Below are 18784 nucleotides of genomic sequence, written 5' to 3'. Positions count from 1 at the left end.
TAGCTGAGACACATAAAATTAAAATTAGTAAACTAAATCAATACTGTACAGTCTCAACCAGAATCGAAAGGCCTAAGGTAAGGCCTACAAGGGGTAGATAGATAAAGGTTCTTTTGATGGAAATTGGAACAATAAATGAAAGAAATAGAGGTTGATGGTGTAATACAGGAATCACAACCAATCCAAATGGAGGGATAGAAGCCTCCCCCCCCCCGAAAAAAAGATCCTGCTTAACCTTGTATCTGAAGAATACCCATCGCGAGAAAATGAAACCATTGTGACGTCACAATCTATTGTATCATCGAAAAGTAACCTGCGACCTTTTCGGTGATTGGCTCAAAGTTTCTATTACGTCAGTCATGTCAGTGGTGTGCGCATCATTATTGTGACGTCATGATGTTGTGCCTAAAACGAGGTCGCCTTTTATGACCTCTTGCTGGAAGCGCTGAAAGTTTGCATTATTACGTCACATGTAATAAAAAAAAAGAAGAAAAGCAAGTATATTTGAATTAAGAAGTAAGCACATGAACTCTCAACTCTCAATTTCTTCCCAAATCAAGTCGGCAAATATTCAGTTATGAGCAATTAAGGCCTCGTTTATAGATGTAAGTTGTTGAGAAATGAAAATTTGCCATTCGCCGAGAGAACCATGCAATGGGCTTGATTTACCACTGGTGAAAAGGTAACCATGAATAGAGATGGTGTCAATGTATTTTGTCAGGGAGGGAGGTATAGTGTTGGTATAGTTGGTGTTGGTGGTGGTAAATTGACAATTCGTCCACTCACCACATGGCCTTCCTTCATGGTCTAGTGCCATTCCGTCCATCAACAATTCGTCTAACAACCATTTAGTCCAATAACCATTTGGTCCAATCATCGCTTCGTCTAATCACCATTTCGTCTAATAACCAGTTGGTCTAATACACATTTTTTTAAATAATTAATTTTGCACAATTAACACTTTAGTTTAATTAGACCAAATGGCATATGGACTAAATGGCTATTGGACCAAATGGTTAATAGACGGGATGGTATTAGACTAAATGAAAGTAGACCCTGTGCATGGTAAATAGACGAACTGATGATAGACCAAATGGTAGTAGACGAGTTGGTAATTGGACGAATTGGCGACGTTAGACCAATTGAAATCCCTGGTGGTGACGTTAGAAGCAACATTGTTTTACCTATATAGCTCCAACACCTGATATGATTTGATCGAACATTATGCACCTGTCAGAATCAAACCTGTTTATCGGTATGACAACCCCCAACGTGTCATCAAGTTCATATTACGGTAATAATAACTTAAAGTTGTCATTTTATTATATTGCGTTTAGGACTTCTATAATGAAATCCATAATAATATCAATAACTTCGCAAATACATGGATCAGCAACTAAACTGAATATATTGTTGATGATGACTCAAACTATAACACGTCGACTGGTGTAAAGTTCCCCGAACCACTGGATTGGATGTGCACGACTGGCCGTAATAGGAAACACTGAGGTAATGCCTTTATCATTGGGAAAATTCCCCTTTTTCGCGTGCTGTGATGTCTAATAATGTATTTCTATAAGGGTAAGCCCCGCTCAGTTTATCATTATCACGAATTATCAGGATGGGGTACTTCAGTGGATCCTAATAGCCCTATTTAAATCATTTTTTTTTTAAATCTACGCGGGCTGTGCATGATGCCCCTTATACCGATCATGATGGCCCCCTCATCGAGGAAACAGGGTAGAAGCAATCTAATTGGAAAGAGTAAAATGAGAGGAACAATTTAAAAAAGTTTCATCAAAATCGGTTATGAAATAAGCAAGTTATGGGAGTTTGAAAACTCTTGTTGTACTTTCTATGGGGATCCTCAAGTTGGCAAACGTGCTTCAAAATGGCTGATTTTGTGGACAACTTTCCATTTGTTTTGTACACAAATATTTAGATTTTCCTCATTATCTTTCAAATTGCATCTTGCCTCCTTCTGAGCACAACATATGTCATGGGGACTATTATAATTCACACCACATAAGTCAAGGTCAGGAGGAGATAATGTGAAAGATGTAATATAATGGGGACAATCTGAAAATTTGTGTACAAAACAAAATGGAGAGTTGTCCACAAAATCAGCCATTTTGAAGCACGTTTGCCAATTTGAGAATCCCCATAGAAAGTACAACAAGACTTTTTAAACGTCCATAACTTGCTTATTTCATAACCGATTTTGATGAAACTTTTTTTAAAATTGTTCCTCTCATTTTACTCTTTCCAATAAGATTGCTTCTCTTCTTGGGTTTTGGTTTCCTTTAATGAAAATATCAGAAAACGCATAATCGCGAGAAGGCAGTCGTCAGGGTATTGTATGCGGTGCAATTTTGGTGTAAATTGAAATTACAAAGAAATATAGAAGAGCAATGATCAGTTTTTCATAAAAGCGACCTATACAATGTTTACCAGGGGCGGAACCAAGGTATTTTGACAAATCAGGGGGGGCAAGACAAATAGTGACGTCATAAAATAGGAATGATGATAGACGTTATAAAGTAACACAAACCAGGACTTTATTTTTATTTATTTTTATTATTTGTTTGTCATATTTGTGTTTTTATGATTCACAGAGACTATAATTTTTTTGTAACTTTCCGTAACTTTCACCTTGTCCCTTTATTATGGGGGGGGGGGGGTAATCAAATAGTTATACAGAAACACGTCTTTAAACCTGGTTCGTCAGACTACAGTTTGCACGCTGCTCCTTATTGTTTGTCCAAGGAGTTTAAGAGATGGAATGACATCGAAATGCAAATTAGTTCATAAAGCTTCCACTTTCGAAACAAAAAGTACAAAAAAAAATAGGTGCACTGTTCTCTTTGATGGCGACCTGTGATGCCGCCAGTAATCACTGGAGATTTAAGAAATGAATTCTGTATTTTCAATTTTCTTTGATTAATATAAACATGGATATTGAACACATGACGAAGTATATCTCAAAGACTTATTTTCTCCTGGAATTGAGCGAATTATAATGTATGGTAACACTTTCAAATGTGAAAACCCCTCAGAATTTGACAATGAACTTTAGATTTCCAAACACTTATACACTGCAAAAAAAAAAGAAGAATAGTCTGTGAGAATATTTGTGATGATGTCACAGTTGCAGTCACATGCTGCCAGTCAAGTAATTTCACATTCCACATTTATTTTTGCTTGCCCTAGTAAAATTTAGAAATCTGTCTGATCATAGTCATCCGACCAAATAGGTGCCAGGGGCAACGAAAAGTAAATATCATCACAATAGCGGCATATTCCCTTTTATAAATTGTTAGTAAATCTGTAGTAAGGCAAGAATCTTTTGTCTAAAATTGGACAGTAAAAATCAAATGGTGAAGCAAATCAAATACCTGACATAATCATTTTATCCTCGCGGCATCAATTAAACTGGCTCTAAAGGGAATGTGGATATGGTCCTCCATGTCTTAAAACTCTTTGGTTTGCCATTATCTACCCTGAACTGCGTTGTATCGGTGCATCACGGCATGTGTTGCCAAGTGGGGCAATTATAAGTCTATTCATTATGTGTCTACCTCTTGGACAACTGAGAAAGTAAAATATTCCAGCTACGTAATATCAATGATCCAATCTATCCATTCAATTCTTTCTGAGGTGACTTTAATTATGTTCTCAATGCAATAAGGGTATTTTTAGTAATACATCCATCGAACAACGGGCGAACAACAGTCATTCAACTTTGTTCAAAAAGTACCGAAAGAACAGTTAAATAAGACTCTTGGAATTCACTTTAATGTACTTTAACAATGATGCTCGATTGTTATTACCAATGAATAATTGGCATCTAATGATCACTCAGTGTAAAAAAAATGTGTCGTACTCTGGTCTTTACCCCATAACATCGTTAAAAATGTGGAAACAATTGTAAGCGAATTGACATGGCTTTCCGGCCTTCAACCAATCAATGAGAACATCACGATACAATTGTCTTTCATTTTGTCCATCGCCATTTGCCGGGGCAAATTTTGTGCATGCGGCAGCTTCGGGCTTCCGATTTGGCAATTGACCGTCTTTTATCATGTTTATTTTTATTTGGCTAGCAATAAAATTACCCCTTACCGCATGTTTTGATCTGGAAATTGGAAATTCGATTATTTTTCTTTCCATTCGTGTACAGCATGGATACAGCAATGCAGCAGTGATTATAAATAGCACTGCATCGTCCTCGATCACTTGTGTTTTCGTTCCTATATACGATTGGTTTTGTGGTCTTTGCTCAAACAATTCTAAAAATCAGAAGGCCGAATCATGGACTCCTACTCGCTGTCAAGCAGCTCATCAAGTCTAATGAGTGAAATCACCGAGCTATTCCCAGAACTGAAGACAACATGTGATTCCATTGAAGTTCTCAACTCTCATAAGACTAGTGGTGACGACAGTGTTATTCAGGTATGTGAGGGAGCGAAACGAGCGAAAAAAATTACTCTTAAAATCTAAAAATTCAATTTTGGCATTCTGGAAAATTTCCCTTTTCATTTCTTTTCTACGTCTTTATTTTATTTTTATTTTATTTATTTATTTCATTTATTTATTGTTATTATTATTTATTTCTTTTTTTTGGGGGGGGGGGGGAGGGGGCATGGACCTAAAGCGGTGGTTCATGTTCTTCTTTGTTTGGTTTGCTTGTTTATTTTTTATTGTGCGTCGTGTGTTTGTTATCGGGGGGGGGGGGGTATCGGCTATATTTTCCGGGATGATGCATTTTGCCATGGTTTTGGTGGCAATGGCGGCCTTTAAGGGATATAGCACATTGAGTTGTGAAAACTTGAAAAAAATGGAATATCGACAAGATAACACAATTAATTTCTAAATACGATTGATTTTTCTCTCTCGATTGCGAATCTTCAACAAAGTGCACTGTATTCAAAGTGAACCCCTCAGAATTTTTGCTTGCTCACGCCTTAAAAAAGTAAAATCCTGTATGAACACATTGGCCTCATGTGCATAAAATTTGAACGACTTTGTATTAACTGATGTATATATTGTCAAGGATAGCGATTGGAAATATTGTTTGGAAATACTTGAATGACCAACTTCATCTCGCCAAAAAAACTTGGAAGTACATGTCTACACGAACAAAAATCCAGTCATGTCTTGATCGGATGTGCCCAAAATTTTGATTTTGTAATTTTTGAAACTTTTAACAATGTTGATAGCATTCCTTATACACCATAGAGTCTATACCAAAAGAGATTTGGAACTTAATCATGTTGATGGAAATGTATAAATGGAGATAAATTATTGTTAAAGGTGTACCGGGGGTATACCTATTTACATAGAATTTAATTCATTGTCACAGTTTTATAATCTCTATTTTTTGTAATAATTGTTCAATTGAACCGAATCATTCGTTTTCCTATTTGCTACCAAGTTATATTAGAGAATATGCAGTATAGGATGCGATATAAATTTGTCATAAAAACATCCAGTGAAAATCCCTTTAACAGAAAAATTAAGAGAAAGTGCATGGGATTGTTAATGAAGAAAGCGGTCATGACTGAGAGAGAGAGAGAGGGGGGAGGGGTTGGGGTGAGAACAGGGTTGGAAATCTCTCCCAAAATGTAGGGGGACAAGGGGCTGGAAAATTTGACAACATAAAAAAAAGTTATCATCCCAAAAGTAAGGTCATCTCGTCCTAAAATACAATGCTTTATTTCGATTTTGAACGATGTATTTCTTACCATCATAAATGACCAAAAATAGTAGTGGGACATTTGACATTGTGTCCCCCTACTATTTTGAGTAGGGGGACACGTCCCCCCTGTCCCCCCCTGGACTTGACTTTCCGCCCATGGCTGAGAAGCAGAGAGACAGAGACGTACATGTAGAAGTATACCCCCTTCTCAGTGCGACAGGGAAAGTGGAGGGGTATCAAAGAAGGTCGAATCGTGTTTTTGCCGGTTCTGAAATGATATACTTCCTTTAAATCAATATTTTGACGACCGAGTATATATAGCTATTGTTTTCCCCAGTCATCAGTCATGAATATATGGTTATGCTGAAAATACATTTATTTGGTAGACCTGATCGAGGATGAAGCTTAGACTTGGTTGAAAAACATCCTGCCACATCAATTAAAAGTGTTTTGTTTTTCCTCAAATGGTGAATCTGTATTGTTACATTCACCTTTTTCTCTTCCTCCCCTATTTCCCCTCTTTTTTTCTTTCCTTCCTTCCTTCTTTCTTTCTTTCTATCTCTCTCTCTCTCTCTCCCTCTCTCTCTCTTTCCTTCCTTCTTTCATTCTTTCTTTCTTTCTTTTCTTTCGAAAAAATGATCTTATTTTTTCCCTTTTATACAGGATGGATGTGAGACCGATGATGTATTCGAGAAAAAGTCATCGTAAGTATTTACTCCCATTGTCGAGATGGAGGGGGGGGGGTGGTCATATGAAGTTTTAGAGTAACCCTACATAAGCTCTCAAATTTGCTGCATTACGAAGAACAGTGTATGAGTTACTGTACATTGTTATGTTAGTTTGGTATTAGAGAGGGGGGGGTTCTGGTTTAATGAACCAATTATTACAGAGAGGGCTGCCAGAACTATCGTTCTGCGCTACAAGTTGCTTATTATAGTGTCATGGAAAATGCCCTGTAAAACCACATCCTAAATTAGGAAAAGTAGATTAGTACTATATAAAATAAAAATGTAACGGAAGAACAGGTACAACAAAGGAAGGAACAACAGTTCTAATTTGAATGAAATCAAAGTCACAAAATAAAAACAAGTGATGACTCAGAGGTTTAGTCTGTCTGATGTAAAGCCGTTAAAGGGAACTACACTGTACTTAGTTTTTGTTTTTATTCTTTTTTTTTCTGATACCAGATCTTACTCGAACAGACTGCAGGTGCTCAATGAAGCGGTCATCAAGAAGTTGTCATCAAAAGTCAAATGCCAAAGGCTAACAATGAAAGATGTCGGAACATTTGACAAATGCAAACGAGTTAAGGTAGGTTTCAGTAGCTATCACCTTTACAACTGAAGAAAAAAAGGAGCCCCCGCCCCAAAAAAGCAATGTTGAAAAAAAAGTGACAACACCAATGGAACAACCAAAGCCTCCGAAAAGAGAGTTGTGTAGGATTTTTTTCCAGTAAGTCAGGGGGGGGTAGTCAAGACTACCCATTTTTACAGTTACACGATCATACCCCTCTTCACGATTGCCTTTCTTATCCATTTTCTCCCCCCTCCTTTCTTCCTCTTTTTGAACTTGAACATTCATATTGGGGGTGCATGGTCTCTCCCCGCTTACCCATGTAGCGCGGCCCCAGAACAATTTACTATACAATAAAAACAAATTTAAAGTTGCGGTAATTTCCAAGTTTCCTTTATTTATTTTCGACTCAGCATATTTCACAAATATGAAATAATAACCATACAAACCAATACAAAGGGATATACTATGTAAGCAATAAGACCATACAGACGAAGCAGATAGATGTTTTCGGTAGGCTATAAACAATGAAGGTAAAAACTATCTCGATTATCTCAAACAATCTCGATTAAACATCTGCAAGGCTATTTTTATTGATATTGTTTTTAAATTAAATAAAAGTTGAGAAAATGAAAGGATCCACTGAAAAGCATGCAGGGCTTGTTAAATGTGGATCCACTGGCGTAAATCCTGGGGGGGGGGATGGGGGATATATCCCCCTACTTTTCGAGAAGGGGGGGGGGTGGCCTGTACAAACATCCCCCCCACTTTTTGATTTGATTTGATTTGAATTTATTTCTGCACTCAGCATAAATATTCAATATATCATCTAGGTGATACAATTGAGTTTTACAAAACAAGTTAAGAAATAGTCATAACAAAGCAATGAAAAATTAATATAAAAAAGTAGCAATATTCAATGAAAATAAAATAACAGTTTAAACGAATGCAGGAGACCGCCATCGTGAGCGGTTAAGCTTGAAGATGATGGCGGCCTCGTAAAATGGTACATAAATTTCTTTCATTGATCAAGTGGGTGCAATGCAGGTGCAAGTGCGGGTGCAGTAAAGGGCAGTTGAATAATTAACTTGAAGAGGGGGATGCATATGATTCAATGGTTTTTCTTTTAATAGTGGCTTTAAATGAGTATATTGTTGAACATGACTTAACGTTGTTTGGAAAGTTGTTCCAAATATCGGGACCATAATGTCGAATTGATTTATGAGTTATTAATAACTTAGGGTTGGTGAGATGAAGGTTTCCTGATGTGCGGGTTGGGTAGGAATGAACAGACCTGTTAAACCTAAACATATTATTAAAGGACGGAGGAAGTTGATTATTAAAGTATTTGAACATAAAGATAGCTACTTGAATCGTATTGATATCAAAGATTTTTAAGGTTTTAAGTTTATGAAACAAAGGGTCAGAATGAGCCAGGTAATGTGACCCTGTGCACATACGGATTGCTCTTTTTTGTAGTTTAAAGATGGAGTTTAGTTTAAAAGAACCACAATTTGCCCAAACGATATTACAATATGTTATATAAGGGAGGACTAATGAATTGTATAATAAGAATAAAGTTTTGTCAGGAAGAGTGAATTTTAACTTAGAAATTTAAATACTTTTGGAGACGGACATCGTAACATGGTGAATGTGTTGATTCCAAGTCAAAAATTCATCCATAATTATACCTAAAAATTTAGATTGTTTTTTCTGTTCAAGGGGGGTGCCGTCAATGTTAATGTGAATCGGTGTGTTAATGTAATGTTATGGGAATGGTGTCTGAAATACATAAAATGTGTCTTTTTTGTATTAAGGGAGAGTTTGTTGGCTTTGAACCAGTTTGACACTTTGTCTATTTCACGATTAACGATATTGTTTAATGAATTAAGGTCTCTATGAGAATAAAATATATTGGTGTCGTCGGCAAATAATACGAAGGATAAAATAGAGGAGGTTCTAATAATGTCGTTAATGTAGAGTAAAAATAAAAGTGGGCCTAAAATGGAACCTTGAGGGACACCACATCGAACTAAAAGAGAATCAGAGTCGCAACTGTTAAAATTGACATATTGCCTTCGATTATTTAAGTAGTCTTCAAAAAAAGAGAGACATTGACCTCGTATTCCATAATGGTTGAGTTTGGAAAGTAAAATTTCATGGTTGAGGGTGTCAAACGCTTTACTAAGATCGCAAAAAATGCCAATTACGTGTTCTTTGTTCGCTCTGGCATTTGTTATTTTGTCATAAATTTGAAGTAATGCTAAGTCTGTTGAATAATTTTTTCTAAAACCATATTGATTACAATTTAGAATGTTGTATTTGTTTATGAATTTATAAAGTCTTGTGTAAACTATTTTTTCGAGAATTTTAGATATTGTTGGAAGTAAGGAAATGGGACGGTAATTACTTATTTCGTGAGGGTTGTCTTTTTTAAAGATTGGATTAACTTTTGCAATTTTGAATAAGTCTGGAAAAACACCTTGGGATAGGGAGTTATTAAATATGTGAGTAAGAGGGCTAGCAAGAGGGTGGATTATTTGCTTAAGAAGAGACATGTTAATGCCATCGCAACCAGAAGATCTAGAATTATGAAGGGAACGAACAATAGTGATTATTTCGGAGGGGTTTGTTGGGGTTAAAAAAAGAGATTCTTGATTTGGATCTGTGAGGTAATCTGTAAAATGTGCGTTGGGACTATTAATTTTGTTTGCAAGCTCGGGTCCAATATTGGTAAAGAAAGAATTAAATGAGTTTGCATAATTAGTGGGATCAAGTATTTCAGATCCATTGAGAGTGATTTTATCATTAGGTGGGGGGTGTGTTATAGTACCCAACACTTCTTTGATAACTTTCCAAGTTGTATTTGTATTTCCATTGGCAGCGTTTATTTTGTTAGTAAAGTGCAATTTTCGGGATATTCGAATTAATTTTGTTAGTTTATTACGATATATTTTATATTTTTTTAAAGAATCATCAGTTGGATTGCGTAAGTGATATTTATATAGGCGATTACGTGTCTGTATGGACTTCAGTAAACCTTTCGTTATCCAAGGATTTTTGGGTTTGTTACGTTGGTTTTTTACTTTACCTATAGGGATATTCTTTTCATAATAATGTTTTAATGTATTATTGAAGTTATTGTATGCAATATTGGGATTTACTTCATTATAAACATCATCCCATTCTTCCAAAACTAGATCTTGCTTCAGTAATTCTATATTTTGTTTAGATTCTTTACGATAAGTATATTCTTTGTTTGATTTGGGGTAAGACAGTTTACAATCACAAGTTAAGAAAATAGGCAGGTGGTCCGAAACTTCAGAACATAAAATCCCTCCTATGGCTTTGTTATTATGAACATTCGAAAATATGTTATCAATCTGAGTTGATGAATTCAAGTTAATCCTTGTGGGTTTATTAATAATAGAAATAAAACCAAACGAATATAATAATTTCATTAAATTTGATGAATTATTAATGTGAGATGAGGGCAAGAAGTTGATATTAAAATCACCGAGCAAAAAACAATGTTTGTTTTCATTCCCTATTTCATGAAGAAAATATTCTAGTTCATCGTGAAAACGATCGATATTTGTATCAGGTGGTCTATAAATTAATCCTATGATGATATTTTTGGAATTAGAATTTTCAATCTCTATAAACAATGACTCGGCATGCAATAATTTAACATCAGATCGAATCTTGAATTTGAGATTTTGTGAAATGTAAAAAGCAACTCCTCCTCCTCTTCTTCCCTTACGGTCTGCCCTTATCAATTTATAATTAGGTATATCAAACATGTCAGGAGAACTTTCATGTAGCCATGTTTCGCTTAAACCGATGACTGAAAATTGAAAGTTATTTAATGAGTGTAAGAGGTTAACTAAATATTCAAAGTTTCTATTTAGACTTCTTATGTTTGCATGTAAAAGAGATAGATGATCTGGAGTAATATTAAATTCGTTGTTGAATTCTTGGGGAGTGTAATATTTGCTATCTTGCGGGTTCTCAATGAAAATATCTGGAGTAAAATTATGTGACTCAAACAGGGGAACGTGAAAATGTAAAGTACCGGAGGTTTGGAGAGAGGTCAACTGCAAGTGTGCAAGTGGTGCATGTGCGTGAGTGTGTGTGTAGAGGTGTATTCATGTGTGAAAGTGGTGCTAGTGTATCAACAATAAGACCATATTTGAATGCAAAAAGAGTAAGACCCATCTTGGTCAATGATGGCTGGGCAGCAGAGCAGAGCTCGACCACCCTAAAGATACAATGGATAAACCAATTTCAGCAAATAAAAACTTAGAGTTTACTATGAGGGCATTGGAAGAAGACAATATTTACAACAAAAAAAAAGAACCATGAATCATAAAAAGAAGTCCAACAAGATTGAGTAATCACTATAGACTTCTAATGTCTTACATAATCTACATTGAATTGAATTAATACATTGAAACCGCATTACATGCTTTTCAGTCTAGAAAATACCGAGAATGGTCTACATCAAAGGGAGTATTTTTCCTTAGAAATCTGTTACAAAGAGGAATAAATAAATGAGGGAAACTGGAAATGAGCTTTGAATTAATTTGAAAGTATAAAGAGAGTTCAAGAATGTACTAGAAGCCCACCATTCACAGTTTAATAATTAAAGTAATGGATCTCTTTTCTGACAAACCGATTAAAATATTTGAGTCGTGAAAGAATGAGATGATATCTAATTAGGACTTTTTCTATATTGTATGAAGAGATTAAGCAGTTGGTCCAAAAGAATTGGCGTATACAGCATAGTGATTGATTGGGAAATGAAGAAATGGAAAAAAAAATCACAAGAGATAATTGTTTTGTTGGTGAAAATTCTTCCTAAAATACCGCTTAACAAATAAAAACAATATTATTGGATCATAAAATGCAAATAACGAGCCAGTTCACCATTTGCAAACGAAATACTTCTGTCCTTATTATAACATTGAAGAGAAACCCCGTTTCTTCCAATTCATCAATGTTGGGGTTTTGGGGGGAGGGATTAAGATGGAATTTCAAAACATTTTGAAGTAATCTCTAATAAAACCATCAAACCATCATGGGGTAAAAAAGATAACAATATTGGAGGGGTATTTGCCATATGGACATACAGTGGCGTAACTACCGGTGGGGCATGGGGGGCACATGCCCCCCCCCATCGGCTGGCACCCCCCCCAAAAAAAAACGGGGGAAAGGAGAAATGAGGGAGAAAGGAAGAGAAACGTAGTGGGAAAGAAGAAAGTATTATTCACTATAATGTTTTGTTATAATTATTTATGTTACATTACATAAGAAACATTTTTATCATAACTTTATGAAACATAATTTGCCCAGGGCCTACGTCTTATTGTTCCTGGTGCTCGCATTGTCTGTTTAACAAGATATATAATCCTGTTGTACTAAAACATCACGTTTTTAAGTCAATATAAACCAAATATATTTCCTAGCACTTGAGTTATCATAAGTGACATAATTATGTTTCTTTTACATGACTCAAAAAGTGATTGCCCTTCGTATATAAACATTTCCTGTCCGTGATTACGTTCGCATTAGTGGATTGGTGAGATATGTCTGCTCTTCATGAATTCTTAAATCAGTCCTTAAAATGTCCCTTCTTCTGATCTGACTATCAAAAATTTTCAGCTCGCGCTTCGCGCTCGCATCATTTGGTTAATGAAATACCTATATGGTCCTAGTTAATTCCTACAAAGAAACCTTAGAATGCCCCACTATAGGTCTGAATTACCTAAATTTTCAGCTCGCGCTTCGCTCTCGCAATATTTGATTGGTGAGATGCGTATGATAATCATGATTGCAAAGACTACAAAAAGTGTTTGTGTTCAGATTTAATTCTAATAAAATCAGCAAGCGCTTGGCACTCGCATTAGATGACTATGGTGAGATATGCATACTCTTAATGGATTCCTAAAATATATTCCTTAAAATGTCGCTGTTTGGGGTCAAAATATACGAAAATTTCAGTTCGCGCTCTTATTGTTTAGCAAGACAAGTACCTATCATGATTACATAAATTTGATCATAATGTCCCTTTTTAGGTGTGAATATAAAAAAAATTAAGCTCGCGCTTCGCACGCTCACTCAGTGATTAAAAAAAATTGCTGGTGCCCCCACAATGCCGTGACCCACGGAACGCCGGTGTAGACATATCAACGACAATTCCTTGCATATCTAAAAACATGATTGCAAAAAAATGCCAAAATATTTCAGTCATCCCCCCACCCATCAACACGGATTTACGCCAGTGTGTGGATCCCTCAAAGAATTGGATATAGATTAGACTAATAACTAAGTAGGTATAACTATTACGAGGAGGAGGGGATGAATTGTATTGATATGGTTCTTGAGAAATTGAATATGAGTCAATGGAAAGAGAATGAAAGAAACAAAAAACGAGAGGATAGGGTGATGCTTATATAGGAGTGGGTGAAGGAGGAAAGCGGGAGAGAGAAAAAAAATAGATAGATCGTGGCTATCTGACATTCCCATACCCCCCCCTCCCTTCTCCCCATCTCTTTCACACACACACACACTCTCTCTCCTTTAACTTCCAGAAGATCAACGATCTGCAAGAGATTGGTCGAGGAACCTATGGAAGAGTGCTCTTGGGGCGACACATCCAGACAAAGAGGGCTCTGGCAATCAAACAATCTTGCAGATCACAAAACCACCACGCGTCCAACGAAATGGTCAATGAGTCCAATGACGCGATCAGTGCACGGGTACAGAAAGAGGCAGTTGTCCACCTACTTCTATCCGACAGTCAGTACTTTCCGAGGTTTTTAGGCACGCTCGATCTCGACAACGACCCTTGCTTGGCAATAGAATTTGTTGGAAATCAAAAGTCAGGAACCGCCTTCTCTCTACTCGAGCCCCCGCCTTTGTCTGTGGCAAACGGCCTCGACATCGCAGAGGATGTCGTGCGAGGAATGATGGAGCTTCACGACCAAGGACTCCTGCACAACGATCTTAAGACCGATAATGTCCTTCTCGAGAAAAGAGGTCATAGTTACCACGCTGTCATCATTGACTTCGGTATGGTCAGCACGATCTCGTCGCCATTACGGATGACGGAGCTTCCAGAAGAATTGAAAGTAGCATACATCCACGGAGAGGAGGGTGATTACGTAGCCCCCGAGGTCGTTCTACATGGACAGTCAACATCGATTTCATCGGATGTATTCTCAGTTGGCAAAATCCTTGAAGACATCACAAAAGTTGTAGAAGGTAATTTACAAGATTTCCTCTGAAAGGAGTAGACTAGCTAGGGACAGGGGCGTATTGGACAAAGGAGGGATAGGGACAGTGGTATACGGACAGAAATTTTCTGCCAATCAAGCCAAATAAATATCAAAATGGGGTAGGGGCAGGAAGTTTTGTCCCCAGTGACGTAGCTATGATATTTTTCCTGGGGGGGCACTGAGGGTCCTTGCTTTTTCAGGGGGGGCACCGGCCATTTTTCTGGTGTGTTTGTATGTGTCACAAGGGTGGATCCGACTTTTCGCCAATAGGGGATGGTGCCCCAAATTATCTTCACCTATATTTTCCCCGATCAATCACTTCTTAGTTTTATTCCTATAAAACAATAGAAACATGAAATAATCTCATAAGCCTTATGAAAAGTGCGAGCGCGAAGCGCGAGCGATTTTTTTTTTACTTGCATGTATTTTTTCCTGAAAATTTAATTTTCTGGGCAATGTTATGTGTAATCCTGAACAAGATTCGTATGTAACTAGATGGTTACTGCGAACGCCAATATATTTCAATAATGTGAGCGCGAAGCGCGAGCAAATTTTTTTGACATTCCGACCTAAAAATTGGTCATTCTAATTTTTGTATTAATAAATGGGATAGGTATGTAACTAAACAATTGATGCGAGCGCGAAGCGCGAGAGGAAGAAAATTAGATTTTAGACCTTAAAGCGGGACACTATTCATATTTTGTAAATCATAAATAGGAGATAGTCAATTGGGTGTCATTAATAATGCGATCGTGAAGCGTGTGCAGACAATTATTGATATTCTGATGTGAAACTGGATAATTTAAGTACATTTTAAATAAAGAACATGCAGGCTATCGCGCATGTTTTAGATTTAGACCTAGAATCTGGGCATTCTGAATAAATTTGTTTAATGGAACATTATGGAATACACGTAGAAAATATGAACTTGGCAAATCAAACAATGTGACCACGCAGCGTGAGCTTAAAATGCTGATATGTAGACGGACATTTTTACAGACAACTTAAATTTGTAAATGAAATAAAAATAATGAAAACTCGATGTCCGAGCTAAAATATGTTTTGTATATTAACTTCAAAACTTGTTTCATATCAGCCTATTGAGCAAGATATGAATCTCATCGAACAGGCAATTCTGGCGCGAAGCGCAAGCAAAAAATTTATATAGTAACATGAAAGATTTGTTTTTTAATTGCAAGTCTTCCCCTCACATTATTTCATTCACTCGTCTTCCTCCTCTTATTTTCATCTTTTTTTCTTCTGTCTTTCTTCTTCTTTTCCTTTTTTTCTTCTTTCTCACTTTTTTTTCGCTCTGCCAATTTTTTCTGGGGGTCACCGGGGGGGGGGGGGGCACCTGCCCCCTGCACCCCCCCCGTAGCTACGCCGCTGTTTGTCCCTTAAATTATAAATTTTCAGGTCAATATATTGCTATCATCCCCACTGCTCAGACCGGATTTACAAAATTGGGGGCCAATTTTTCTCGAATGGTCGGGTTACGCCATTGTCCGACCAGCAGAAACGATAACCTCTGTGATGACACAACCGGAATGTATTTCCTTTAAAACAAAGATCAACAACTTCATATATATTTTGTTTGATTAATGAAAATTTTCCTTATTCATTTAATTTTTTCCCTGACAAGAGCCCGTTTGAACCGAAGATAGATTAATTTAAATTCTCTCTCCTCCACAATTATGCAGACAGATGTCCACTTCTGAAAGATCTAACATCCTTAGCCATCAAATGCATGAAGAGGAATCCACAGTCAAGATCGGACCTTCCCTTTGTTCTCGATCATATCACTTCCTTGAAGAAACAAGTGGATCGCCGACAACTTCCACTCTGGAAAAGACTTGTTAAAAAACATCGATGAAGAGAAGTTTAACAAAAGCAAAATCTTTCCGAGCAAAATATTTGGACCATCAATATTTAAAAAGATTTATTATGCAGACATATATGATTGATATATTATGAAGTCGTACTGGGTACTATCTATAAACGGTTCCACGATGGTTGTCAAGCAAGGAAGTCGGCCAGGGAATGTTAGCCGACTGATGAGTTTGCAGAAGCAAATGGATTACCTGCATGAGGAGCGTTCATAAAATGACTTGTCAGAAGTTTTAACATTTTTTCCGACAAGTCCCCAATAGTTACCATAGTAACAATGCTTCTCAGCCAATCAAATTCAAGAAAAGAGGTATGGGGAGCGTTTCATGAAGGACTTGTAAGACGTTTTATCCGATAAGTAGTGATTTATCTGACATTATAACACTGTCTCTTAGCCAATCATATAATCAAGGAAGTTGTCAGACAAGACAACTTATCGGATGAAAATGTTAATGAAACGCTTTTCGGATCTAAAACCTTTTTGGACGAAAACTATTGATGGAATACCCCTGATCAACACAATTTTTACCCGATAAATAGTAATAGAAATATTGTAATTGTAATTTCGATTGATGATGTATTTATAATAGTGTTTTCAGTGCGCAGGCGCATAACTTGTTTTTTTTAATCTTATTTAAGAAGTATTTATTGTTTTCATTCATTATATTCATGGGATAATAAAAAAAATCTAGGATTTTATGAATAAGTATTCTCATCGAAGAACATTATACAGTACACGTTATAATAATCATTCCGAAAGATATGAAAAGTAGATGGATTTAACATAAATGATTGATTCATTAAAAAAATCTACAGCATTTCAATTTGCCTTTTCTCTGCCAAGTTGAATATTTTACATGTTATATTACATTCAATATCATGTTATAATGATGAGCCATTAAATTTTATGGACTATCTTTTCAATTGCTCGCAGTTATGAGCTATAGTTGTAAAAAAGGGGAAGTTTTCGAAGTATGCTAAGAACCATTCTAATGTTTTAAATATATAGGACATTTCTGGGTGACTTTTCTTAAAAAAAAAAATATTAAAATGGGTTATCGTTATATGCAAAGAAAAAACCCGTATAATAATTCTGCGCTTTATATGGACTCTTGGGAGCGCTACATGAAAGCTCTTGCGGGACATTTTATCCGACAAGTCCTGTTTTGACATTTACCATGGTAATGGTGCTTCTCAGCAAAACCACATTCAAGAAAAGTTGTCTGATCTGACAACTTGTCGGACGAAAATGTTGTTGAAACGCTCTGGTAAGCTATGGGAAGCAGATGTTACACAAAATCTTAACATTGTAGGCGCAATTCATATTCCACACAAAGTCAATTCATAACTGTCTGAGAATGGGGGGGGGGGGGATAGTAAACGCAAAAAGCATATATTTTCGGCTTCTCATTTTTTTAACACAGACCATGAATTAAACTTGACTTCAGAATACTTGCCATTTTATGCTTGAAATATTTGACATTTCTGTGTTACTTATGGGTATATTATTTATTAAATTCAATATCACTGCCGATCTTGGTGTGCGTTATGAATAATTTCCTTTGAAACATTACCATGCATGATGGTGATGGTGATGATGATGATGATGATGATAACAACGATATGAAAATGATAATCAGGATAATGGCGGTATGATGATGATGATGACGTCGACGATGATATCGCAATATGCACTTATTGGTAATCAAGAGAGACCATGCATAGACGTCACTCCGACATTGAGCGGGGAGGGGGGGGGGACTCTTTGTATGAATTAATCAACATGATGTAGTGTTTCACCATTTAAAGATGCGCGCGCGAAGCGCGACCTGAAAGCGGTGCATTAATAGCCTGAGCACTTACTTCCTTAATCATGAACACGCCATTTCTCTTACTAAACAAATAACGCGAGCTTAGTGTGAGCTAAATACTTTTGATGTTCAGACCTGAAACCTAAAAATTTTGAGCACCTTTATAATCACTAACGGTATCCGTAATTTGCTTATACATGTAATTTGATAGCGCGAAGCGTGAGCTGAAATTCATAAATAGGCCTACATAATATAATTGACTAATCCTGAAAGGAACGTTAAGGCATTGTTTGACATACATGCATAAAGAAAAGTAATGAAGGGGATAATGTAGGCTATACCAGTAATTAAATAAATGTAAAGGCGTAAAGCGCAACCTTAAGAACACATTTTTTTAATAGTAATTATGAACAATAGGCAGGCAACTTAACTTGAAGGGAACTTTTTAAGCATTTTGTTGGATATGTGATTTATCTTTTTATCTCTCCCTTTTTTTGGGGGGGGAGAGACTACCCCCCCCGGTGAGAAGTGGATCCAGGATTTTTTTGATAAGGGGTGCACCCCCCCCCAAAAAAAATGGTCATCAATAACAATGAAGGGAAAATCCCGGAGGGGGGGGGGGGGCACGGGCCGGCGGGTGCCCCCTGGATCGACCCGCCAGTGTACTGAGGGTACAGTGAATACCATTTTCAATTTCCTGAGAAAATCACATTTTATTTATTTTTTACCATACGATATTCAGGAAAGCTGCTCGCATATGACGTCACAGATCAAATAGGCCTAATTCAAATTTCTTTTTTTTAATTCTTTCATGG

General features: G+C 36.6%; 1 protein-coding gene across 3 annotated transcripts; it reads left to right on the top strand.

The window, feature by feature from the left end:
* The first annotated feature begins 3983 nt into the window (after positions 1 to 3983).
* On the top strand, positions 3984 to 17690 carry LOC121407133 (serine/threonine-protein kinase 24-like). 3 transcript variants are annotated; one of them, XM_041598069.1, is made up of 5 exons: positions 3984 to 4452; positions 6362 to 6402; positions 6886 to 7009; positions 13585 to 14257; positions 15976 to 17690. In XM_041598069.1, the coding sequence occupies exons 1-5, from the start codon at positions 4312 to 4314 to the stop codon at positions 15987 to 15989; spliced, it is 993 nt and encodes a 330-aa protein (XP_041454003.1). In that variant the 5' UTR covers positions 3984 to 4311; the 3' UTR covers positions 15990 to 17690. The 3 variants fall into 3 exon arrangements, with proteins under 3 accessions (XP_041454003.1, XP_041454002.1, XP_041454001.1); XM_041598068.1 differs by having other exon boundaries at positions 3990 to 4452; positions 13588 to 14257; positions 15972 to 17690; XM_041598067.1 differs by having other exon boundaries at positions 3997 to 4452; positions 15972 to 17690.
* The last annotated feature ends 1094 nt before the right edge of the window (positions 17691 to 18784 follow it).

The sequence above is a fragment of the Lytechinus variegatus genome, chromosome 2 (assembly GCF_018143015.1).
Source record: "Lytechinus variegatus isolate NC3 chromosome 2, Lvar_3.0, whole genome shotgun sequence".
NCBI lineage: Eukaryota > Metazoa > Echinodermata > Echinoidea > Temnopleuroida > Toxopneustidae > Lytechinus > Lytechinus variegatus.
This window is presented reverse-complemented; position numbering and strand designations above follow the sequence as displayed.